Below are 26,426 nucleotides of genomic sequence, written 5' to 3'. Positions count from 1 at the left end.
TTCAACAATCACCCAAGTATATATCTTGTGGCAGCCAGAACTGAACTGAATCAAATATTGGCTCAGCCATTATACAGTACATACATATGTACATAAACCAATGACTTTCCCCCTTACAAGGGAAGTAGCCAGTCATTATATACCAATGGAATTAATTTGCATTGTGTTATTCAGAATAACTGTAAAGTGGTCTCCATACTGTTGGGTTAGTACATGTAAGAAAATCTTCATATTGGTTGCTGGAACCTGTCGCTTACATCGTGTTATGTCACAAGAGTGTGAAGATTTTTCTTGTTAATTTTTTTTTTTACAAGTGGCCAAATTTCATGGAAAGTATTTAGTCTGTTTCTTGTTTACTTTTTAATGTGCTTATTTTGTAGTTCATTTAAATGTAGAAAAATTCTTGTTCACTTTTTAATGTGCTGATTTTGTAGTTCATTTAAATGTAGAAAAGGAGAGGTTGAAATTGATTGTCTTAAATCACCCTCTTCACCCTCATAATATTGAATGTTTTGTGGCCTCTGTATCATATCTCATGAAATGTTGCCCTGTAACTTCCTGCACCTACAGTAGCTGAGGAGGTGTGCTGTACTGCATGAACAAATGCATGCTTGTTGCTTACACGGGGTTGTGGAACTGAATGGCAAGTTCGTATCTACCTAACCATAAGAATCATGTATCAAGGAGTGCAGGAACATTCTCAGAGGCAATGGACAGTAACTCAGGTATGTAATGTGTGTTCCTGTGTTGGCCAGTCTGTAATTTGTAGTGTTTTGCCAAAGAGAAGACTAATCTAAATGTATTTGCTATTTTTGTTCACGGAGGCTGTTTTGGCACTTCCCAAACAAACATGGATTCAGGGAGGGGCACTCCACCAACACATTTCTCACAAATATCATTCAAGTTCTGGTGGGATTTAACAAGATAACTACGTCAGAAGGAACAGTTGTGGTGGCAGAAGACATAAACAAGTTGTTTCGTAAAGTTCCCAGATGCATGCTATCTAAAAAGTCATAGACACACATACACAGCAACAAGAAAAGGCTAACAAACTTTGTACCTGATAGACAGTACAAATTAGCACATGCAGCTAAATTTTTGGCACTGTAAGTCCTCCAAGGAGCAATATTCTCACCTGTTTTAGTAAACATTTTCATAAGTGGTCTCCCTACAACAGTCCAGTAGCTAGTAAAACCACCTAAACTTGCTTAGACAAACTAGAAATAGTGGCTTAGAATGAATCGAGGCCTCCTGTCTGAAATCATCAGTAATTTCTCATCTCGGACAATGAAACAATATTTTTTCTTTGAGTGACTTGTGGGTCAATCCAGTGGCGGATCTCCAAGAGATGTTTATTTATCTATTTATTTTCAATGGTTGTAACACATTTCTGCATCTAGGATCTTGACTCCAAAGGGATATAGTAAACGTATATATTGATAAATGAAGGAAAACAAAACTTATTTGGCACATAAATTTAGGGAGGTGGCTGATTGACACTATAATCTCTGCTCTTGACACACTTGGCACTATTTGGTACTTGTGTGTCATAACTTCAGGTCATTGGTGTCATCTTGCTTCTTATTAAGTCATCGTCTATCCATTAGTGCTTTTTAAGGCACCTTTGCATTCCACTTTCTATAATATTTCATTTGAAGTGTGTGTTGTGAATGGATTAAAAAAGAAAAGATAATTACTCAAAGAGCTTTAAAATTGTGAGGCACCATTAGAGATATGCCTGACAAAGACTTCTGAAATTGTGAGATTAGGGGTAAAGAAAATAGTGTAGAAGTATAAACAGACATGGTCATGCCAAGATGATAAGGAAAGGTAGAAGATGGATAGATGTAAGGATAATTTCAGTGAAACTACATCAGGAATGTAGTTAAGACTAGTACAAGAAAGTTGTTGTCGTTGCCTAGACTGTCTGTCCGAGCAGTCCCGTCTCCCCAAGGAATGCCATAGCCGAAACTGGATTTTCCCACAAATCCTTTATAGAGCGTATGTTGTGTTGTTTGCGTGCATGATTGTGTATAATGCAGTCTTCCATTATGTGTTGTATGGTATGGGGTGAAGTGTTACATCCTGGGCAGCTGTCAGTACAAGAAAGTTGATAGAAGTGGTTCCCATTGTAGCCCTGACATTTTTTTTTTATCTGACTTGTACATGCTGAGTCATGAGAGGAAATATTGTGGTTTTCCACAACAGATTACACGAGTTGAAGGAAATGTAAAGGCAGACTTTATAGTTTTGTATATTGTGATTCTATCAGAAGATTGAACCCCAGGAGATTTGCATCCTTATGTTCTGTACAGCCAATGATAGGAACTTGCGAGATGTTGGAGTGGATAGTCTCCCCGCAGCCCATCATCAGATCCCATCCAAACCTACTCCCCCAACCTCCAACTGGATATGCAGCCCAAAGGGTCTTTCAGCTGAGAACATTGGTTAGTTCCCCTCACTTTCTTCACATAATGGAGTGTTGACAACCGACGGTTGTTCTCGTCTTGCTAGGTGTTGGGATAGAGAATAATAGAGACCCGGCTGACAACAACAGATTTATGACAAGGCTCAGGGATCATTGATGGCTATTGTGGAATTTACTAGTCAGTGAAACTAAAGGCAACCATTACACCCGTCGGCCTCCATCATGTTTACATCATACAAATGCTAGTGTGTCTTTGGATAACGTTTAAAGAGAATTAGAATAAGACATTAAAGAGTGGATGTGAAGTCGAGGAATGTAAGAAGCACAAGTTTAAGCAGGCTGGAACACAGAGAGGAGTATGTAATAGTGTACGCACAGTTACATGAGCTCTACATGTTTGGTTATTAAGAGGTGTACTACAGGTGGCAAACTTCGCACCCTCATTTCAGGGAAATACCATTAGGGGAACTGATTAGTAGAAAGTTGCCACACTGCCAGCCAGCGACCAGTTTACCGTTGCACACCACGATATATCATCAGGTGATCGCAGAAGTACAACAGTTCAAAAGTGTCTGAGAAGAGAGGGACAATGGTATTTTCGAAACGATCAGTGTAGTCTCTATCTGGACATTCCCTCGGTAGGGTTGGTAAGCCTGAGCCGGCGAGTCGCTTTCCCACTACAATGTGTACTTTGTAACCTAAATGGGTACTGTGCCATTTTTATCCTCGTTCCCAGGATAATACATTCAGGTCACATCAATATTTTTCTAGCACTTGTTTGAACTCTGTGTACGCTTTTTGCTTGGAGTACACGTGGGAGGAGGGAGGCTGGGAGAGGTTGAAGTGGTTGTTCGCCCATTGGTGCATTGGGAGCGAGGGAGCAGATGAGGGAGTGGGAGAGGGAGATGGGGCCACGCGGGGGGATGTACAGTATGTAGGTCATAGGTCTCTTTGGACCGGCGACTCGCGTCGGTGTTGAAGACCTCGCCAATACGAACCCACTGTAAACGCCGGACAGTTGATATTCGTCCGGCAGGACATATTCCTATCCTACCGGACGTTTTTAGTCATCCGGAGACGGGCTCCTTGTGTCTGAACTGGGTCTCGACCAAGGTCTAAATATACAGGTCAGACCGTTTGAATTATTGTGCGCAGCTTCTGACGTCATTAGGCTGGGTCCGTTTTCTCTTTGTGAAACACTGAAGAAAACTGAAACGCCAAGGAAGACAGGAATTATAATATTTTATATATATATATATATTATATATCATATATATTATATATTCATATATATAGACAGGAACTATAATATTTTATATATATTTATATATATATTTTATATGATATTTGTCAGAATATAACTAATTGCGTGGAGCGGTGCGAGCGAAGGTAACGACATTCCCGATCGACGCGCCAGCTTCAACTGACAGCTATAGGGCCCGCGAACCCCACTTTGAACAGCCAGGTGACGTTCACGGGCCCGCTGCGCCAACTCCCTCGAAATTCGGTCGGAAGTGGTTAGACCTTATATTCCTAGATCTTGGTCTCGACCGGCGTTGGATGGCGTAGTTACGTCATCAGTTTGTAATTTTTTTTTAGCGCTTGCAGTGTGTTGGTGAGGTTGGTGTGTAGTTGTGGAGTGTAGGCAGTAATGGGCACACACACACACACACACACACACACACACACACACACGCACGCTCTACCAACTCGGTGGCACAGTTGGTAGAGCGCTGAACTGGGAAGCAGATGTGCTCCCAGTAGCCAGTTCGAATCCTGCCCAGGGCCGAAATTATTTCGGTATCGCTGTGCCTCGGGTCGTTACTCTGACTCTCGTGGGCGGGGAGTTGGGTGTGTGTGTGTGTGTGCAAGGTCATAGCATTACCCATAGATCGGACCTACGAGCTCTGAGCTCTCTTCCAGGAGGGAAATAGCTGTCGATCACGAGTCCAACACGTGATCCAAAGACCAAGTGAATACACGCGCGCGCGCGACTCGGTGGCGCGGTTGCAGTCCCCGACTGTCACTACGGAGGTCCGGGTTCGACTCCCGCCCAGGGCTGATATAATTTCAGTATTGCTGCGCTGCGGGGTGTTACTCCAACTCGTGAGCGGGGAGTTGGGTGTGTGTGTGCGTGTAAGGTCACAGTATTACCCATAGATCGGTCATGCGAGCTCTGAGATCTCATCCGGGATATTAATAACTGTCGATCACGAGTCCAACACGTGATCCAAGACCATGGTGAATCTCACACACACACACACACACACACACACACACACACACACACACACACAATTAAAATAATAACAATGATGATTGTAATACATTAGGTAACGAAACGGCCATGTAAGGATCAATAGGACTTGCTGTTCGTTTTCCCATGTAACTTCATGTAAGACGCGCACACACACACACACTGTAGTGGTATTAGACTGATTGGTGCAGCTGTGTTGGTGGCAACCCAAGTACGGAGGGTAAAGGTGACTGCTTTGGTCTGAGCTAATGCTTCCTTGTTCCCTTGAGGGTTCACTGTTTATGCATTTAGAGATCAGGTTGACAGGAGCCCCCCCCCCTTTTTTTTAAGGAGTAATGGTGCGAGAAAAAAAAAATGTTGTTTTGTCGGACAATCGTCAAGTTACTGACACGGACAGTTTCGGGCACGCGGGGCAAGTCGGCCGTAGTGAAATTGTTTTGGAATGGTTTGTGCCACGTACGCTCTCGCTTGCAATATTGAAAGTCCGGCTGGTTCAAGACATTAATCGGATTTGCATCCGGGAAGGCGGTGGAAGTTGTTGTTAGTTTCAGTGTTTTGTTGAAAATAGCCAGAGCTTCCATACTAGGGAATGGCGAAGGAGAGGTTGAAGGGCAGCAGGGTAGAAATTGAAAATAGTCCGCTTTTATCATTGTTGCTATTTCAGTTTGTATACTTTTACTAGTGGAATCATCAGTCGTGAAAAATGCTGCGTGACTGTGGGCCGGAGAGGTGTCACTAAGTCCTTTTAGTACCCAATCGATTGTTAGTATATTTCAGAGAAATTGTTTTGTGGCCAGAGAAGGAGGGTAGTGAAACAGTCGTTAGGCATAATAGTCTCGTAGTTATACAATAATGTTGAACAAATTTCAAACCCCGATTCCTTCCCTTTCCTCACAAGGGGCTTCCCGTAGTCGAGGTGCCTTCCTTTTATTTGTATTATTGTTATTATTTATTATCAAATATTCTGTAACCGGAACAATTTAATTCGAGGTTCCGGTATGTTCGCGCAGACCCGGAAGACACCGCAGACGCATCGGTGGGAGGCACAGCTTCCGGTCAGTCAGTCGCCACCAGACCCCTCCCCCCTCCCCCCTCCCCTCTTTCACGCAGTCACAACACCCCACCCCCACCCCCACCCCGTCCCTCAACCAGCACATCGAGAACAGTCTTCCATTTTCTTACCATAGATATATTTTTTTTAACTTTTGTTCCATTTCCTCCAATTTTCTCCAACTCTCCCTCCTATCATATCCCCGATGTCTTTTCGACGTCCTATCCTCCTCCTCCTCCCTTCACATCTCCCCTCACTGTTCACATCACCCCTCACCCTTCACAGCCCCCTTACCTCACCCTTCACAACCCCCTCCCCTCACCCTTCACAGCCCCCCTCCCCTCACCCTTCACAGCCCCCCTCCCCTCACCCTTTACATCTCCCCTCATCCTTCCACCCCTTGCCCCCTCACGTCACCCCTCACCCTCACATCTCTCCTCGCCTCCCCCTTCACATCTCCCCTTACCCTTCACATCTCCCCTTACCCTTCACATCTCCCCTTACCCTTCACATTTCTCCTCCCCTCACCCTCACATCTCTCCTCGCCTCACCCTTCACATCTCCCCTCACCCTTCACATCTCCCCTCACCCTTCACATCTCCCCTCACCCTTCATATCTCCCCTTACCCTTCACATCTCCCCTTACCCTTCACATCTCCCTTTACCCTTCACATATCCCTCTTACCTTTCACATCTCCCCTTATCCGTCACATCTCCCCTTACCCTTCACATCTCCCCTTATCCGTCACATCTCCCCTTACCCTTCACATCTCCCCTTACCCTTCACATCTCCCCTTACCCTTCACATCTCCCCCTCCCTCACATCTCCCCTTCCCTCACATCTCCCCTTCCCTCACATCTCCCCTTCCCTCACATCTCCCCTTCCCTCACATCTCCCCTTCCCTTACATCTCCCCTTCCCTTACATCTCCCCTTACCCTTCACATCTCCCCTTACCCTTCACATCTCCCCTTACCCTTCACATCTCCCCTTACCTTTCACCCCCCCTTACCTTTCACATCCCCCCTTACCATTCACATCCCCCCTTACCATTCACATCCCCCCTTACCATTCACATCCCCCCCTTACCATTCACATCCCCCCTTACCATTCACACCCCCCTTACCCTTCACATCCCCCTTACCCTTCACATCCCCCTTACCCTTCACATCCCCCTTACCCTTCACATCCCCCTTACCCTTCACATCCCCCCTTACCCTTCACATCCCCCCTTACCCTTCACATCCCCCCTTACCCTTCACATCCCCCCTTACCCTTCACATCCCCCCTTACCCTTCACATCCCCCCTTACCCTTCACATCCCCCCTTACCCTTCACATCCCCCCTTACCCTTCACATCTCCCCTTACCCTTCACATCTCCCCTTACCCTTCACCCCCCCTTACCTTTCACATCCTTACCCTTCACATCCCCCCTTCCCATTCACATCCCCCCTTAACCTTCACATCCCCCCTTACCCTTCATATCCCCCCTTACCCTTCATATCCCCCCTTACCCTTCATATCCCCCCTTACCCTTCACATCCCCCCTTACCCTTCACATCCCCCCTTACCCTTCACATCCCCCCTTATCCTTCACATCCCCCCTTACCCTTCATATCCCCCCTTACCCTTCATATCCCCCCTTACCCTTCATATACCCCTTACCCTTCATATACCCCTTACCCTTCACATCCCCCTTACCCTTCACATCCCCCCTTACCCTTCACATCCCCCTTACCCTTCACATCTCCCCTTCCCTCCTCCCCTTCCCTCACATCTCCCCTTCCCTCCTCCCCTTCCCTCACATCTCCCCTTCCCTCACATCTCCCCTTACCCTTCACATCTCACCCCTCACATCTCACCCCTCACATCTCGCATCTTTCCTCTCGCCACACATCTCTCATCCCTCATATCCCCTTCCTTGTGCCTGTCTCTCTCTCCTTCCACCCCATATGGCCTCCTTGACCTCTCGCTCCCTCCCCCATCTCTCCTCCACCCCCACTTCTTAATCTCCCCTTCTCCTTCCCCCCCCGCCTCTTACCACATCTTCGCCCTTCACATCCACCTCCCTGTCTTTGACTCTGTCCCCTCAGTACCTCTTCCTCTCTTTCCTCCGTCCACCTCTCCCTTCCACTCCACGAAGCAACCACGTGCCATAAGCCGACGCCTCCACTCCCTCAGTACCTCCACTTTTCCTTCTTCTCCACTTGTACCTCCTCTTCCTTTCTTGACCTCCTCACACCTTGTGATACCTTCTACCTCACCTTGCACCACCACCACCACCACCACCAGGAGCTCTCCCCACCCCACACCACCCCCCTTTTCTGCGCTGAGCACCACCCGGGTCGCGACAGCTTTGCAGTGATAACCCCCAACCCCCCCACCCCCGGTCTGGTGGACCGGACCGCCCCGCCTTGTCTGGGTCACATGTGCTCGCTACCGGATATCTGCACGCTCCGGGCGGCTCAGACTGCCATAGAGAATAGAGAGAGAGGAAGAGAGAGAGAGAGAGAGGGGGGGTGTTGGAAGGAGAGAGGGAAAGGAAGAAGTGGAAAGTTAAGGGGGGGATATAGAACGACCCCCCCCCCCCCCGGTGGCAGTAGGAGTGACTGGCCACTGGCGTGTTCTGCTGCTGCTGCCATTGCCGCAGAGGACGCCCCCCCACCCCCATCGTCTTTGCCCCCCCCCTCCCTCCCTCCCTCCTCCCACCCCGTTTGTCTATGTCTTTCTTGCCACTCCCCTTCCATCCCCTTCCATTCCTAGTACCTTCCCACCACCTATCCTCTCCTCCCTTCCCTTCTCTCCTTCCCAACCCTCCCTTCCCTTCCCCTCCCCTCCCCTCCCCTCCCTTCCCTTCCCTTCCCCTCCCCTCCCCTTTCCCCCTTCCCTTCCCCTCCCCTCCCTTCCCCTCCCCTCCCTTCCCTTCCTCTCACTACCCTCCCTCAATCTACTCCATTCATTGACTGACCTCTCTTCCCCTTTCCCCTCGCTTTCCTCCTTTCCCTCCATTCCTCCCTACCTCCCTCCCTCCCTACCTCCCTCCCTACCTCCCTCCCTCCCTCCTCCCATTCCCATTTTCTTTCCCGTCCCGTCCCATGCCTCCACCCCTCCGCTCCCAAATCTCCCTTCCAATTGTTTTCCCCTTTCCCCTGCCTACTTCCCCTCTCTTCCCCTTTCCTCGTTCCTCCTCCCATTCCTTCCTCCCCACTCAATTCTCCTTTTCCACCCATCTCGTCATTTTCCCTTCCCATCCTTCCCTTACCTTCCTCCATTCCACATTTCCCACGTCCCTTCCCTCCCTCTTCCCTCCTTCCATCGCATCCCTTTCTCTCCCTCTCTCCCCCCCCCTCCTTTCTCTTCCCTCCCCTAAAGCTTTCTTCACCTTTCTGTCACCTCCCTCCCTCCCTCCCTCCCTCCCATATTTCATTTCCTTTCTTCCCTCCAAACCAACCTTTCTCTCCCACTCCTGCCTCCTTCCCTCCTTCTCCGCCCTCCTCCCTCCTTCTTTCCACACCCCCGGCCATCCCTTTTTTTCCATTTTTCCCCTTCCTCGTTCCTTTCCTCTCCTTCCTTCTCCCTCTTTCTTCCCCCGTCACCCTTCCTTCCATTTTCTCCTTCCTTCCTTCCTTCTCCCTCTTTTTCCTTTCTGTCCCCCTCATCCTCCTACCTTCCTTCTTCCCCTTCCATCTCACTTCATTTTCTCTTCTTCCTTCTTCCTCCTTCCTTTCATCTTCTCCTTCCTTCCCTCTCCTCCTTCCTTCCCTCTCCTCCTTCCTTCCCTCTCCTCCTTCCTTCCCTCTCCTCCTTCCTTCCCTCTCCTCCTTCCTTCCCTCTCCTCCTTCCTTCCCTCTCCTCCTTCCTTCCCTCTCCTTCTTCCTTCCCTCTCCTCCTTCCTTCCCTCTCCTCCTTCCTTCTCCCTCCTTCTTTCTACTTCCGCCTTCCTTCACCCTTCCTTCCTCCTCCCTCTTCCTTCCTCCTCCCTCCTTTCTCCCTCTTTCCTCCCCCTTTCCTTCTCCCTCCTTCCTTCCCTCTCCGTCTCCCGTCTCTCTCCTCTTCCGACCCTCTCTCCCTTCCTTCCCTCCCCCTTCCTTCCTTCCTTCTCCCCCCTTCCTTCCCTCTCCCCTTCCTTCCCTCTCATCCTTCCATCCCCCTCCCTTCCCCCCTTCCTTCTCCCCCTTCCTTCCCTCTCGTCCTTCCCTCCCCCTTCCTTCCCTCTCGTCCTTCCCTCTCATCCTTCCTTCCCTCTCATCCTTCCTTCTCCCTCCCCTTCATTCTCCCTCTTCCTACCTCCTCCCTCTTTCCTTCTCCCTCCTCCCTCTTTCCTTCTCCCTCTCTCCTCCCTCTTTCTCCCTCCTTCCTCCCCTCTCCGTTTCTCGTCACTCTCCCCCTTCCTTTCCTCTTCTCCCCTCCCTCGTGTTCTTCCCTCTCGTCCTTCCTTCCCTCTTCTCCTTCCTTCCCTCTTCTCCTTCCTTCCCTCTTCTCCTTCCTTCCCTCTTCTCCTTCCTTCCCTCTTCTCCTTCCTTCCCTCTTCTCCTTCCTTTCTTCCCTCTTCTCCTTCCTTCCTTCCCTCTTCTCCTTCCTTCCCTCTTCTCCTTCCTTCCCTCTTCTCCTTCCTTCCCTCTTCTCCTTCCTTCCTTCCCTCTTCTCCTTCCTTCCTTCCCTCTTCTCCTTCCTTCCTTTCCTCTTCTCCCTCCTCCTTCCCTCTTCTCCTTCCTTCCCTCTTCTCCTTCCTTCCTTCCCTCTTCTCCTTCCTTCCCTCTTCTCCTTCCTTCCTTCCCTCTTCTCCTTCCTTCCTTCCCTCTTCTCCTTCCTTCCTTCCCTCTTCTCCTTCCTTCCTTCCCTCTTCTCCTTCCTTCCTTCCCTCTTCTCCTTCCTTCCTTCCCTCTTCTCCTTCCTTCCTTCCCTCTTCTCCTTCCTTCCTTCCCTCTTCTCCTTCCTTCCTTCCCTCTTCTCCTTCCTTCCTTCCCTCTTCTCCTTCCTTCCTTCCCTCTTCTCCTTCCTTCCTTCCCTCTTCTCCTTCCTTCCTTCCCTCTTCTCCTTCCTTCCTTCCCTCTTCTCCTTCCTTCTATCTCGTCCTTCTGTCCCTCTTGTTTCTCTTGTCCTTTCTTGCCTCTCCCCCTTCCTTCCCTCTTCCCCTTCTCCCTCCTCCTTCCCTCTTCCCCTTCTCCCTCCTCCTTCCCTCTTCCCCTTCTCCCTCCTCCTTCCGTCCCTATCGTCCTTCCTCTCCTCTCGTCCTTCCGTCCCTATCGCCCTTCCTCTCCTATCGTCCTTCCTCTCCTCTCGTCCTTCCGTCCCTATCGCCCTTCCTCTCCTCTCGTCCTTCCGTTCCTATCGCCCTTCCTCTCCTATCGTCCTTCCTTCCCTCTCTCCCTTCCTTCCTTCTCCTCCTTCCTTCCCTCTCCCCCTTTCGCCTTTCCATCCCTCTCTTCCTTCCTTCCCTCTCGTCCTTCTTTATCTCTTTCTCCCTTCCCTGTCTTCCTTCCTCCCCATTCCTCCTTCCTTCCCTTCCTTTCCTCCACCCTTCTCTCTCCTTCCTCCCCTCTCGTCCGTCTTACCCTCTCCCCGTTCCTCCCCCCTCTCCCCGTTCCTACCCCTCTCCTCCATCCCTTTACTCCTTCCTTTCGTTCTTCTTCCCCATTCGTCCTTCCTTACCTCTCGCCCGCCTCGTTCTTTCCCTCTCTCTCTCAACTTTCCTTCCTTTCTTACCGTCCCTCTCCTCCATTAACTCTTCCTTCCCCCTTCCTTCTCATCCTACCTCACCTCCTCTCCACTCCTCTCTTCTACCCTTCCTCCTCTCTCCTCGTTTTCCTTCCCTTCCCCCTACTTTCTTCCCTCTTCACCTTCTCCTCCCCTTCCCCTTCCCCTCCCCTTCCCCTTCCCCTCCCCTCCTCTCCTCCTTCCCCTCCCCTCCTCCTTCCCCTCCCTTTCTCCTTCCCCTCCCTTTCTCCTCCCCCTCCCTTTCTCCTTTCCCTCCCTTCCTCCTTCCCCTCCCTTCCTCCTTCTCCTCCCCTCCTCCTTCCCCTCCCCTCCTCCTTCCCCTCCCTTCCTCCTTCCCCTCCCTTCCTCCTTCCCCTCCCTTCCTCCTTCCCCTCCTTTCCTCCTTCCCCTCCTTTCCTCCTTCCCCTCCCTTCCTCCTTCCCCTCCCTTCCTCCTTCCCCTCCCTTCCTCCTTCCCCTCCCCTCCTCCCCTGCTTTTCCTCTTCTTTCCTTCCTCACCTCCCTCTCTTACCTTCCCTTCCTCTTGTCTTCCTTTTCCTTCATTCCCTTTTCCTCCCTTTTTACCCAGCTTCCCTTCCCTCTCTTCACCTCACAGCCATTTTCCTCTTGCTCCTTTCCTCACCTCTTTCCCCTTCCTCCCCCTTACCACCTCCCTCTTTTTCTCTTCTCCCTCCCTTTCAGCCCTCCTCCCCTTCCTCATTGCCACTTCCTCTTCCCACCCATTTCTCCTTCCCCTCTCTCCCTTCTCTCCTCGCTCCTCCTGTTCCTGCTCTCCCCCTCCCATCTTCCCTCCCGCTCCTTCCATCTCTCCTTTCCCTTTCCCTTGTTCCCCTCATTTCCCCTTCCCCACAACCTTGTTTCCCCCATCTTCCCTTCCCTCACCTCCCGCTCCTTCCGTTTCCCTTCCCCCACCCCCTCCCCCTTGTGTCCCCTCCTCTCCCCTTCCCCACCCCCTTGGTTCCCCTCTTCTACCCTCCCCCTCTTCTCCCCTCCCTCTCCCCCTTGTGTCCCCTCCTCTCCCCATCCCTCTCCCCCTCGTGTCCCCCAATACCCCAACATGTAGCTTCCCACGCCCCCCTCTCCCTCCTCTCCCTCTCTTCTGTGCCCATCTGTGGTGCCCTTCACCACTCGTCGTCTCTTCTGGCCGTCTTTCTTTCGTGCTTTTACTTTCTACTTTCCTTTCACCACGGTCTTTGTTACGGTGATAGTCACTCACAATTTATTCACAAGGCCATGTGCTTCTGATCATCCGACTCAGTCAAGTTCCACTTAGTATAAGTATAGGAGAGGGGGATTAAACGGAGCTTAATTCTTCTTTCTTCCCGAATATTACTGCACTTAGTTCCTTAAGTTACACCAAGGGACTCCCATCAGGAGTCCTCAATTTGGGTACTACGTCAGTTCTGCAATGACGTCATGATTTTTTTAGTCCAATGGTCTTTAATTTTATATTTAAGAACCTCCCCTAAGGGCGTGATCTTACAGTCGTGAACCAATTGAATTTTCTCCACCCCTTCTCCAATCAGAACAGCTGTTACAATCCCGCATGCAATACTGCTTACTCAAGCAATCAGGAATTCGATGCACACTGACTTAGTTTACGTATTGTTAATCAGCATAAAAATGAACATTATACAGCAGTGAAACCGGGTCCCCGGCGACTGTGTGTAAACATTAGACAGAAAACGAGCTTGTGCAATTCCTTCGCTTATGAACTGTCGTTTACCAAACACCCAACTCGTAAAATTAAATTCTCGCCACCTACCTACCCCTCTACCTCACCTGTCTACCTATACGAACCTCATCCACGAGCCCATCTTCCTTATTCCCTTGTCTTCCCTTCTTCCCTTCTTTCCTCACCTCACCAATTCCCTAATCACCCATTTCCCCTTTCCCCATTTCACCCTCCCCCTTTCCCCTTTTCACCCTCCCCCTTTCCCCTTTTCACCCTCCCCCTTTCCCCTTTTCACCCTCCCCCCTTTCACCCTCCCCCTTTCCCCTTTTCACCCTCCCCCTTTCCCCTTTTCACCCTCCCCCTTTCCCCTTTTCACCCTCCCCCTTTCCTCTTTTCACCCTCCCCTTTCCCCTTTTCACCTTCCCCCTTTCCCCTTTTCACCCTCCCCCTTTCCCCTTTTCACCCTCCCCCTTTCCCCTTTTCACCCTCCCCCTTTTCCCCTTTCCCCTTTTCACCTTTCCCCTTTTCACCCTCCCCCTTTCCCCTTTTCACCCTCCCCCTTTCCCCTTTTCACCCTCCCCCTTTCCCCTTTTCACCCTCCCCCTTTCCCCTTTTCACCCTCCCCCTTTCCTCTTTTCACCCTCCCCTTTCCCCTTTTCACCCTCCCCCTTTCCCCTTTTCACCCTCCCCCTTTCCCCTTTTCACCCTCCCCCTTTTCCCCTTTCCCCTTTTCACCTTTCCCCTTTTCACTCTTTCCCCTTTCCACCCTTTCACTCTTCCCCCTTTCCCCTTTCCACCCTTTTACTCTTCCCCCTTTCCCCTTTCCACCCTTTCACTCTTCCCCCTTTCCCCATTTCACCTTCCCCCTTTCCCCTTTTCACCCTCCCCCTTTCCCCTTTTCACCCTCCCCCTTTCCCCTTTTCACCCTCCCCTTCAACCTTCTCCCCCTTTCCCGTTACCACCTCTTTTCATTTCCCCATTCATCTCCACCCCATTCCTTCTTTCCTTTATCTCATCCACTCTCCTCTTCCTTCCCCTTCTGTCCCCTCCCCTTCCCCTGTCCCCCTCACCTTCTCCTGTTCCCCTCTCCTCAACCTTCCTCCACTTTCGAACGAAATTGATATTGATAAAGCGTGGAAAAACTTCGCCACGGAGCTAGACAATCCTATAAATATTTGTTCCCTATCGTGAGAGACGTTCGGCAACAAATATACCAAAGTGGTGGAATAGGGAAATTAGTAACAACCTCTCTCGTAAAAAGCGTGCGTACAAAAAGTATTTAACTAAAAGCCAAGACGATAAATTAACTAGACAGAATTCGCCGCGAAACCAAAACACTGACAAAGCGTACCAAGAAAAATCTTGAAGAGTATATTGCTGAGGCAAGCAAATCGAACCCTAAAGAATTCTGTAGTTATGCGAATAAAAAGAAAACTCTTACCTGCGGCATTGGACCACTTAATGGCGAAGGTAAACCATACGGATAATGAAAATGAAATGGCCTCAATCCTTAATAAATTTTTTGCATTCGTCTTCACATACGATCATCATATCGGCCACCAGAACATAAAATGCCCCAAAACGTTTTAAATGAACTCATAATTACCGAAAGCGATGTCGCACAAGTAATTGATAAGCTCAAAATAGATATAGCCCCGGGACCTGGCAAAATTTCACCCAGAATTTTGCGAGAAGTCAAAAATCAAATCGGTAAACCCTTGTGCATAATTTTCAACAAATCTTTAACACCTGGTAAAATTCCATCAGATTGGAAATGTGCTAACGTAACACCAGTATTCAAGAAAGGGGACAAATCGCAATCAGGCACCTACAGACCGATTAGCCTGACCTCGATTGTGTGTAAACTGCTAGAGATCATCAATCGCGATTGTAGTGAATTTTTTAAAGAAAATAAAATTATGAAAGATTCGCAACATGGCTTCCGTAGCAAACGCTTATGTTTATCTAATCACCTACTTCATGACGTCTTAAACAAACACGAGGAATGTAGATCTGTTGATATAATTTATCTAGATTTTCAGAAGGCATTTGATAAAGTTCCCCATAAACGATTGCTCGACAAATTAAAAGTGCACAGTATATATGGTGGTATCCACAACTGGATTAAAGATTGGCTCTCTGAGCGAAAACAGAGTTGTAATTAACGGGGCCTCATCGAGCTGGCTCGACGTTAAAAATGGCGTACCACAAGGATCAGTTTTGGGACCCGTTTTGTTCTTAATATATGTAAATGATCTAGACGACGGCCCCCTCTGCAAGGTACGAGTATCAGAATTTGCTGATGACACAAAAATTATCGGTAAAGTAATAACCACCAAAGAGAAGTAAACTCAGCAATCTGATCTAGACAGATTATCAAGCTGGCCTTGCAAGTGGCAAATGAAGTTTAACGTTAACAAATGTAAAGTCATGCACATTGGAAGTAACAATGATCACATCCAATACCAAATTAATGGCGAAATACTGGATCCAGTAACTAAAGAAAAAGATCTAGGAGTTTTAATATCACATGACTTGAAGCCAAGTCAACATTGCTCAGTTGTGAAAACAGCAAGTAAATTGGTTGGATTTATCGGAAGAGTCTTCGAAAATAAATGAGAAAAAATATTGCTAAAACTTTATAATTCTATAATTCCTTGGTCCGTCCCCATCTCGAATACTGTGTACAATTTTGGTCCCCATACTACCAGAAAGATATTAATAAACTAAAAAGAGTGCAACGGAGAGTGACAAAAATTATACCAAGGCTGAGAAATCTGCCGTATGAAGAAAGACGTAAAAGTCTAAATTTATTCTCACATTCAAAAAGGAGAATGCGAGATTTAATCCAGGTTTTTAGAATGTTCAATGGCTTTGACAACATCAGTGTCGAATATTACTTCTCATTAGACCAAATACAAGACGTCACGATTTTAAAGTAATTGGTAAAAGATTTTATTGAATAAAAGTAAGCACTTCTTTGACCGGGTTGTTAATGTGTGGAATTGGTTACCTTCCACCGTCGTTGAAAGTAACACAATAACAACATTTAAAAATAGCTTAGATAAATATTTGGACTCTAATCAGCAAATAAAATATTATCCTTTGCAATAAAAGGACTGACAGCCCGGCATTTAATTGTAATTGGATAGGATAGTGGTAGCTGTAGTGTTCATCTTCTGTCGCCTAGTTGCCCTGTTTCCTTAACTGTAGCTTAGTAAACACAAACAGCCTCGTTAGGGACGGTAGGCCTGCTGTTGTTTGTTCTTCCTTTGTGTTCCTTTCTGTTCCTTCCCTCCTCTCCGCTTCCTTCCTCCCCTCCCCTTCCTTGCTCTCCCCTTCCTCTCACTCTTTCCCACCCTCCTCTCCCATACTCTTCCTACCCTCCTCTCCCATACTCTTTCTTCATCCCGTCACCATCAACTTCCCTCTCCATCTCCCCCTCTTTTTTTTTTCCATTTGCCACCTCTTTCTGTTCGTCTGGTTTCCTCGCAATTTCTCCTCTGCCTCCTTTCCTTCAATCCGTTTTAACCCCCTCCATTGCTCCATTCCCGTTCTTTTCCCAACTCTTCTTTCTCCTCAATTTCTTCCCCATCCTGTTTCCCCTCATTACTTTTCATTCCCCTCACTTCCCCCAAAATTTCCCTTTCTGTTCCCCTCATCTCCTTCTCACCTCTTCCCCTCACTCTTTTTCCCATCATCTTTCCTCTCATCGCATTTCCCCCTAATTTGTTTCTCATTCTTCTCTCCCTTCTGTTCCCTTATCTCGTTTCCCTTATTTTCCCCCCTCTACTTCCCCTCCGCTGCTTTCCCCTCTTCTCCTCCCCCCCTCCTCACCTTTCCCCTCCTCTCCTTTCCTCTCCTCTACCTTAATGCCTACAGTTCGTTATGTTTTTCGCGTTCTGTTTAGCTGGGTTAAAGTTTGCTGACTCTTGTATTTTTTTATTTTATTTATTTTTTTATTTTTCTTCATTGTATGGACCAAAGGGAGAACTCACTAATCTCTCTCTCTCTCTCTCTCTCTCCCTCTCTCTCTCCCTCTCTCTCTCTCCCTCTCTCTCTCTCCCTCTCTCTCTCTCTCTCCCTCTCTCTCTCTCTCCCTCTCTCTCTCCCTCTCTCTCTCTCCCTCTCTCTCTCCTCCCCCCTCTCCCCCCCCCTCTCTCTCTCTCTCTCTCTCTCTCTCTCTCTCTCTCTCTCTCTCTCTCCCCCCCCTCCCCCTCTCTCTCTCTCTCTCTCTCTCTCTCTCTCTCTCTCTCTCTGTCCCTTATTCCCTCTCTCTCGCTCCACACTCTCCCGTCTCTATGTATCTTCACAACACTCCACTCTGTCACAAGGAAGTGTTGTGCATGTCTATTACACGCGTACCGTCATTTGCTCGTTTCGTTGCCTCGGGTCGTAAGGAAATCACGACTCGCGCTTTAACGAGCTGTCTTGATGGAGCTTCGGTGAATTTATACAATTTAGTATACGTGCCAGTTGCGCGCGCGCGCACACACAAACACACACACACACACACACACACAACGTGTACGCACGTACATAATACGTGCACAGATATGCGTGTACATGTAAAGTAACTGGTTGACACGTGCACGCCCCCACGTACGCACATACTCATCCGCCCACAGCTGTAAACTCGTTTTCGCCTCTCCTCCTCCTCCTCCTCCTCCTCTAGGCTCGCACAACCTTGTGACACACACGCAAACACACCCACGCAAACACACCCAGTCAACTCGCCGTCTCTCCCCCTTGAACAGAGGCGGTGTATTTTGATGTTTTTCATTTTTTTTTAAGGGATGAATGACTATTGGTACTATTCCTCCCTGATCCTGGTGCCTGAATAGTAGTATCCCACGCTTCTCTACCTACACGCTCCCTTTCCCCATCCTCCCTCCTCCGCTCAGCAACCTGCCTTAAATTTCTCCTATTTATCATTTGAGACGCCAATTATTCGGATGGAAGCGCTGGTTATTGATCAAAAGTACCGCTTACTTGTTCTTCCCCACACTTTTTGTTTTAACTAACCCCTCCCCTTTCCCTATCACCTTCCCCCATCCCTTTCGCCTTTCCCCTCACCTCCCCATTCCCTTCGCCTTTCCTCACTTTCCCTCAATTTTCCCACCCTGTACCCCTTTCCCCTTTATTAACCTCTTCCACACTGATGTCCCCACCTCTTCACCCTCTCACCTCGCTTCATCCTCTCCCCTCGCTTCACCCTTTCCCCTCTCCCCCCTCCCTCCCCCTCTCCCCTCCCCCTCTCCCCTCCCCCTCTCCCCTCCCCCTCTCCCCCCTCTCTTTCTCCCCCCCTCTCTCTCCCGCACTCTCCCATCTCTCTTCCAGTCCACCTTTCCTCCCCTTCTGTGTTTCTCCCTGCCCCCTCATCCCTCCCTATGTATTCTCCCCCCCATCTCATTCTCTCGTTCCTTTTCTTCTCATTTTCTCTTCTTTTTTCTCCTCTCTCTTCCTCCTTCCCTCCCTTCCCATTGCCCTACCTTTTCACCTTCTCCTCTCTCCCGCTCTCCTACCACTCCATCTCTCTTCCTCCTCTCTCTCCCCTCCCCCTCCTCTCCTCTCCCTCCAGTACAGATGACCCAGTTCGACTCCCCTGTCCCACGGCTTACACACACTCCTCCACTACCTAACTCCACCACTATCTACGCTTACCGACTACACTCCCACACCAACTGCACGTTACTACTGCTTACACGCTACCACCACCTACACACGCCCACCACTTTCCACCACCTACACGCACCCACCACCTACACGCACCCACCACCTACACGCACCCACCACCTACACGCACCCACCACCTACACGCACCCACCACCTACACGCACCCACCACCTACACGCACCCACCACCTACACGCACCCACCACCTACACGCACCCACCACCTACACGCACCCACCACCTACACGCACCCACCACCTACACGCACCCACCACCTACACGCAACCACCACCTACACGCAACCACCACCTACACGCAACCACCACCTACACGCAACCACCACCTACACGCAACCACCACCTACACACTCCCACCACCTACACGCACCCACCACCTACACGCACCCACCACCTACACGCACCCACCACCTACACGCACCCACCACCTACACGCACCCACCACCTACACGCACCCACCACCTACACGCACCCACCACCTACACGCACCCACCACCTACACGCACCCACCACCTACACGCACCCACCACCTACACGCACCCACCACCTACACGCAACCACCACCTACACGCAACCACCACCTACACGCAACCACCACCTACACGCAACCACCACCTATACGCAACCACCACCTACACACTCCCACCTACACACTCCCACCTACACGCACCCACCATCTACACTCCCGCCACCTACACGCACCCACCATCTACACTCCCACCACCTACTTTCCGACACCTACACGCACCCACCACCTACTTTCCGACGCCTACACGCACCCACCACCTACACGCACCCACCACCTACACGCACCCACCACCTACACGCACCCACCACCTACACGCACCCACCACCTACACGCACCCACCACCTACACGCACCCACCACCTACACCCACCCACCACCTACACGCACCCACCAACTACGCTCCCCCATTTCACTTTTCCACAAACACTACCACATCCATCCACAACGTAGAGTTCTCAAATTACAATTCCTCTCGGGAAGTGGCTGGCGGAAGGTTTTCAGTATCACCATTTTCACCACGACTATCACCATTAACACAACCACTACCACCAAAACCAGTGCTACCATTACCACAATCATTACCATGACCACCACTACTACCACAACCACTACAACCATAATCACCACCACTACCACCACCACCATTACTACAATTAACTACCACCACTACTACCACCATTACCACCATCGCCATTGACACTACCATCTTTACCACCGCCACTGTTACCACTATCACCACTGCCATAATTACCGCCACCACTACCAGTATCACCACCACCACTACCAGTATCACCACCACTACCGCCACCACCCACACCCACACCCACCATCGCCCTCTCGTCCATCACCCACATTTACTCCATGCAGCCAGGCAGGCAGCAGGCAGGCAGGCAACCTCGCCCACCACCCACATGCACTCGATGTTTGGATTTTATGACATTCATCCACACTTGGCCATCTTTATTTTATCTTATTATTATTATTATTATTATTTTATCGCCTCGTTTACCCTCCTTCCCCCTCACTCCTCTTTCTCACCCTGTTTAATTTTCTCTATCTTGCCCTTTCCTCTCTATTCTGTGGTCTTTATGTCTCCCCTCTTCGCCTCTTCTCTCATCTCTCGACCCCCCTTCCCCTCCCCGCCCCCCTCCTGGCACGACCTCACTGCTGCTCATAGACCCACACACCCCCAAACACCTGTCACACCCTCTCCTCGTCCCCACTCCCACCCCCAACCCCCACCCCTCTCACCCCCGCCCCTCACTGCGACTTACATAACCCTCCACCCTTTCCATCCGTATGGGGGTTTTGACAGCACAATTTTTACGTCGCCAACACGTAAGGGAATTAGCGATTACCCCCCCCCCCCCACTGACCTGAGTCAGTAGGAGAAAGGTAATCCTGAATGTCCTTGATGTCTATCCTTTCCGCCGTTGGCGTGAAGGATAGAAGCTCTAATGAATTGGCAAGATAGAAATGTTTTATCCAATGTGACCAATGAGAGAAGCGATGGTTACCGACTTTTCCGTCACACACGGGTCCGCCCTTTTCCACCTCGCACGCGCACAATCCCCTAATACGTGACTTTGTCATCTGTCGCACACCCTCCCTCATCCACCTCACTTCACTACACCATCGTCATTTCCTCATATCACTCCCAATTCCTTATACACACCCATTCCTCTTCACCCGTACCATGTACGCCTTTACTTCACCCACACCGTCTCTTTCTCACCCACACTGCCTCACCCGTGCATTGCCCACGTCATTCGATCAGACAACCGACCTCACATAGGCTGTCTATCTCGTGTTATCGCAACTTGTTAGTCTCTGGACTCATGAACAACGCGTAAGAATTTCTCGCCCCTCGAATCTTACCCGCCATCATCCTTATCGCTCCCCCCGCACTATTTTCCTACTGCTCTCGTAATGTTCCGTTAACCACTGCTACTCCATATTTGGGCATCCTCCAGCTCTTCCCATTTCTCGTTTCGTCCATCCATTCCATTTTCACATCATATTGTCGCTTTCGAACTTTCTCTCTCCTACTCTCCCTTTCCTCGCCTCCATCGCGCCCACACATCATTCTCAACACGTATCAATGAAGCCTTCACTCCGGACTTCCTACATCGACATTTGCCACCCATTCTCACCCTGGTTTACGTTCACTTTGTGGCTAGTGGCCGCCCTTCGGCAAGGATTAAAAGACCTGGCGTTGTTCATTTGATTCACACTATTCGTCTTTGTTTCATAGTTTTAGGTTTGATTTGCAGTTCCCATAGCACCTCTTAATAAGAATTTTTGTCTTCCCTGAAGTTGTGATTTTTTTTCCGAGTCTCCCTTCAGTTGAGGGATGTGAAAATAGATGGGGTACATTTTTCAAATGTGGCAATTATTTTCTCTTGCAACCTCTCTGTGGACGTCATGGGAATGTGCTTCAGCTTGTATTACAAGTGTTGGTAACATGCCGGAGCCCCACATGCCTTGAGGGTGTTAATGAGCTTGGACATGGACAACTCGGGGAGGGGTGCGTAGGTGAGGGAGGGAAAGTGGACGTGTCCAAGAAGCTTCTGCATCCTTACTCCGCAGGTAGTTTATACGTGGGTGTTCTTGCTCTATCTTCTCCCGTTTTCTCCGTATACCCCGCCCCTTCACACATTCGCACCCCCACCCCCTCCTCCTCCTCCTCCTCCTCCTCCTCCTCCTCCTCTCTGGTACAATGAATGCTTTCCTATTCCCCTTCCACCTGCCCCTCCTTATCCTCCATGAATGCGTCACACTGGCACGCATACATGTACGCACGTACACACAAACACGGCCACCACGATCCTACTTGTTGGATGTAGTGTTTGCTGTTGGCATCATGAAGTAGTAAATCCTCGGGCCTGGATACTTTCATGATAGTCGTCGCCGGGTACTCGGATACGCATTTTCGCCAGTTTGCTGCCGAGCCTGCTCTCGGGGCAACTTACGTAAGCCGGTATGTGTAATCAGTTGCTGGCTTGGCGAATGCGACGACATGTTTGTTGCTGGATGACAATGCTGGCTACGACGAGATCTGACACGTATCGGCCAGACATGACGTCATCTTGACGCGAAACTGTTTTCGCAGGAAGTTGTTTCGTATGTGTTTGGAACGAGTTGTTTGGAAAATAGTTCATTGTAACCCCCTCTCCTTCATACCGAGGTGGCCAGTCAGAGAAGTACCGTTTCTCAGCAAGTTGGATCTATTTATCAGATCCTCTACCGTACGCAACGACAGTTGAACAGACGCTCACTATAAATTAGATAAATACCGATTAGACTTTACGAGTAGTAGGAACCCTGAAATGCTCTTACTAATTTAAATTATATTCCGTGTGGATTGAAACGGTTGGAAGCGTGTGGCAACAAGATCGCGCACGGGCGGCCCGTCTTGTTTTGGATACCGGGCAAGCAAGGCTAGGAGGCGGTGTTTCGTACGTTCGTTCGACGATCCGAGTGCGCGGGCGATCGGACCGGGGCTGACTCACCCACTCGAGTCAGTTGCCTACATGTGCTGCGGCAGGCAAGTGGTGTCTAGTTGTGCACGTACTCCTCCCCCTCTTCCCTCGCCATCCGCGTCAACCTGCGTCTAGCGGGGTGTGGGTGGACGTAGGGGAAAGGAGTGTAGACTTGCGTGCATTTAGTGGTGTTTAGTGCTTTGACGGGAGGGGCCTACTGCGTGGACCATACAAGTGTCGAAGTGTTAGTTATGTGGAAGGGAACTACGGTACCGTAAATTATTTGTCTTGCAGACAAAGTTCAAGCGTAGCGTACTGGACAGTGGGCCCCGGTTCGTAACTCTAAGATTGACATCCACCTCACGCACAGTAATAGTAGTGACTGAAGTGTTGAGTGCTCTTGATCTTGATTTTATGCGTGCGAAGGCGACGGCAGTGTGAAAGAATTTGTAGTGTGACGAAGAGAAAATAGAAGTAAAAACGTGAGCCTCGAGTGACGACAGCCAACGTGTCAGCGCGGTTTGGCTTCATTCACAAATATTTTCCGAATTTTATTTGTTTAGTTTTTTTTTCTACACGTCTTGGCCATTCCCCTCTCCCCACACTCCCTCTCTTCCTATCCTCCACTTCAGTCACCAGTTATCCTCTTTTGCTCTCCCTTTCCTCCTCTTAAATTTTTCCTCAGCCTCTCTCTCTCTCCGTTGCTATTCTCTTCCCTCGTAACCGAATGGGGGATTTGGACACCCTTACGGACCAGCGTTGCGCTACAATAAAATAAAATTAATCACTTAACGTCGATCAGTATACATTTCTGGTACGGCCGTCTCTCCTTTACCTCTTCGGGGGCGATTTTGTCCCTCGGAATAGAAGCGATGATTAGCACCGACGGAAAAAAAAAAAAAATCTCCCCATCCTCTGCTTCCTTCAGTCTCCTATTTATCCTTCTATGACTCTACCTCCCAGATCACTAATTTTGTTTCTCTCACCCGTCTTCTACCATGCATTCCCTCTCTCCTACGAGTCGCGCAGCATTGTTTTAAGATTTAAAACAATTCTCCAGTTAAAATAAAAATAAAATCAACATTTCAACCGTTCAGCCACCTGCCTTAAATGTCCCATCTATGACTCGGTTGTTTTGTCCCGATGGATAGATGCGCTGGCGAAATACAGTGGTGGTGAAATACAATCTTACCCCACACAAGTCCTTCTCCCACAGTCTCGGAGGCCTGAGCCCCCTCCTCCTGCACACCACTCCTCCCATTCTTCTCTCCCCCCCCCCCCCCTGTCCACGAACTCTCCTCCTCTCCCTCTCGCTTGTTACCTCTCTTCTCTATATCCCCCTCGCCTTCCTCTCCACTTTTCATTTTCCAACCTCTCTCTTCCCTTGCCTTTCCCGTATTTTCGTTTGCTTTCCTCCTTCCATCCCCCTTACCTTCTCTCCCAGTCCCCCTTCCCTGCACACCTTCCTTATTCCCTGACCTACCCCAATGACTACAACCCCCCCCCCCCATACGCCTTACTTTTCTTCGCTCTCCTCTGCCCCTCTCCTCTCCCGTACCCATCTTTCTCCTCCCTACATTCCTTCTCCCCGTCTCCACCTCTCCCACACTCCGTTACTCTTTCTCACCTCGGCCCTCCCACACCCACGCTCTCCTTTACCTGCTTCCCTCACCCACCTTACCCTCTTCCCCTCTCCCGTACCCCTACACCCTCTCCTCCGCCCCCCCCACACTCCCTTTCCCTCCCTGTCTCCTACCTCAGTTTCTCTCCCTCTTCCACCCCATCTCCAAGCCCAACTTGCCTCCTCTCCTCCCCATGTGTAAATTCTTCTACTCGAGTACTCAAGTTCCTCCTTTTCTTCTGTGGTCTGCCACCCGCCCCCTTCCCCTCCCTCGCCTCTCGCCAAGGGAAAACGAGAGGAGGGCAAGAGGCTTGTTATCTAATTGGTTAGAAGAGGGGAAAAGGGGTGATGTAGAGGGGAAAGTGGTTTAAACATGGGGAAGTCCAAGCTTGTCGGATTATCTACTTGTGGCCATTATTTTGTGTGGGATCCCTTTCAGGTGAATTGCATAAAACTCTTATTTTGCTCACCTGTGTTTGTTTATACAGTATTAGTGCGGCGAATTTTGAGTTCAGGTTATATAGTGTAGACATGTGCTTAGATCAATGGTTCCAAAACTTTTTGAGATTGTTACCCAGTTTACCATGCCACATTAAGCATGTTACCCTTTCTCAAAATGTTGTCAATGTTAAAACACTAGAGGCGTTTTCATATATTTATTGTTTGAACGTTGCATTTCTAATGACTATTGCCAAAGATATGAACATCAGTGGGATGAATGGAGATGCATGCTTGAAATTAAGTGAGGAATTCTTGGCTTCTTGATTTTCAGAATTCTTATTTTTTTTTCTATCGCCCCTCCATTACCCCCCGAAAATTCGTAATTGTAAGAAAACTCTCTCACTCTCTCATATATACTGTGTGTATATATATATATATATATATATAAATATATATAAATATATATATATATATATATATATATAATATATATATATTTTAACATGGAGTTCACACATTTGTAAAACTATTTATACCCAAATGTAGCACACAGGATATGAGCAGCACTTGTGGGGTCGTGTGTGTGTACATAATTGTTGTATAAAGAGAGGGAGCTATGCTGGAGGGGTTCAGTGTTATCCTCAGTAAGCTTAGCTTCTTTTGAATTCACGAACGGATCCAACTTGTGCGATATCAGGACTTTCGCTTGTATGGAAATGTGTGTGTGTGTGTATATATATAATATTTATTTTTTATCATTTATTTTATTCATCTATTTTATTTTATTTTATTTTATTCATCTATTTTATTTTATTTTATTTATTTTCTATTTATTATTTTTTTTTTTTTTTAAGGGGGGTAAATCTTGTTGCTTTCATCCAAAACAAGAGTTGAATAATAATGTTTCTTTCATTTTGTCTTGTTTTTTGTCATTCACCCATCCAAAACAGAGTTCTTTCACAAGGATTTTGTCCTCTCCCCTTTGAGTAATCGTATTACTCCATAATAAGTGGTTGTTGGTCTTCATATTGTCAATCTTGCCTAATTCCTAATATCTGTGGACCACACAATGCTGCATATTCCAGTCTGGGGTGGATCAGGTTCTCAGGAATTATTTAATCTCCAAAGAAGTGAAATGTCACCAACTGCTGTCGTGCCCAAAATCTTGTTCATGAGCTTATTGGGTAACATTACAAGTGAACCTCAGGACCTTCAGTTTCTTTTCCCATTGAATACACCATTAGTGGCCTTATACTGTACATACTTTTCATATTCCCAGTACCTTGGGACCAGGAATGGGCATGTCTGTGGATATATGGCCCATAAGATGTGTCAGGGAGGATCATCTCCCCATTACTGTCTTTACAGCTCAACAGCACCCTCACCCTTCTCTCAGAAGTGCAGCTCTAAGGGGTTTGGCACCCTGCCTCTGGACTTAGCCCAAGATGTATCTCTCTCTCTCCCTCTCCTCTCTCTCTCTCCTCTCCCTCTCCTCTGTCTCTCCTCTCTCTCTCCTCTGTCTCTCCTCTCTCTCT

General features: G+C 48.9%; 1 protein-coding gene across 9 annotated transcripts in view; it reads left to right on the top strand.

Moving 5' to 3' along the window:
- The window catches only part of LOC143028620 (uncharacterized), a 61,398-nt gene that overhangs the window by 10,404 nt on the left and 24,568 nt on the right, over positions 1 to 26,426 (top strand). For 2 of the 9 annotated variants that reach the window (XM_076190999.1, XM_076190998.1), the window contains exon 1: positions 2,322 to 2,447. The exons of 3 other annotated variants lie outside the window; for them this stretch is intronic. In XM_076190999.1, coding sequence (XP_076047114.1) covers positions 2,337 to 2,447 — 111 coding nt within the window. In that variant the 5' untranslated portion in view covers positions 2,322 to 2,336. Of the gene's footprint in view, positions 1 to 570; positions 726 to 2,321; positions 2,448 to 22,767; positions 22,895 to 23,065; positions 23,099 to 24,808; positions 24,890 to 26,426 lie in introns of those variants that run through there. 4 more of the 9 variants (XM_076191003.1, XM_076191005.1, XM_076191004.1 and 1 more) reach the window with 4 other exon arrangements.

The sequence above is a fragment of the Oratosquilla oratoria genome, chromosome 9, assembly GCF_046742065.1.
Source record: "Oratosquilla oratoria isolate Oo_2021 chromosome 9, ASM4674206v1, whole genome shotgun sequence".
NCBI classification, from domain to species: domain Eukaryota; kingdom Metazoa; phylum Arthropoda; class Malacostraca; order Stomatopoda; family Squillidae; genus Oratosquilla; species Oratosquilla oratoria.
The sequence above is the reverse complement of the archived record's forward strand: the minus strand, read 5'-3'. Positions and strand labels throughout refer to the sequence as shown.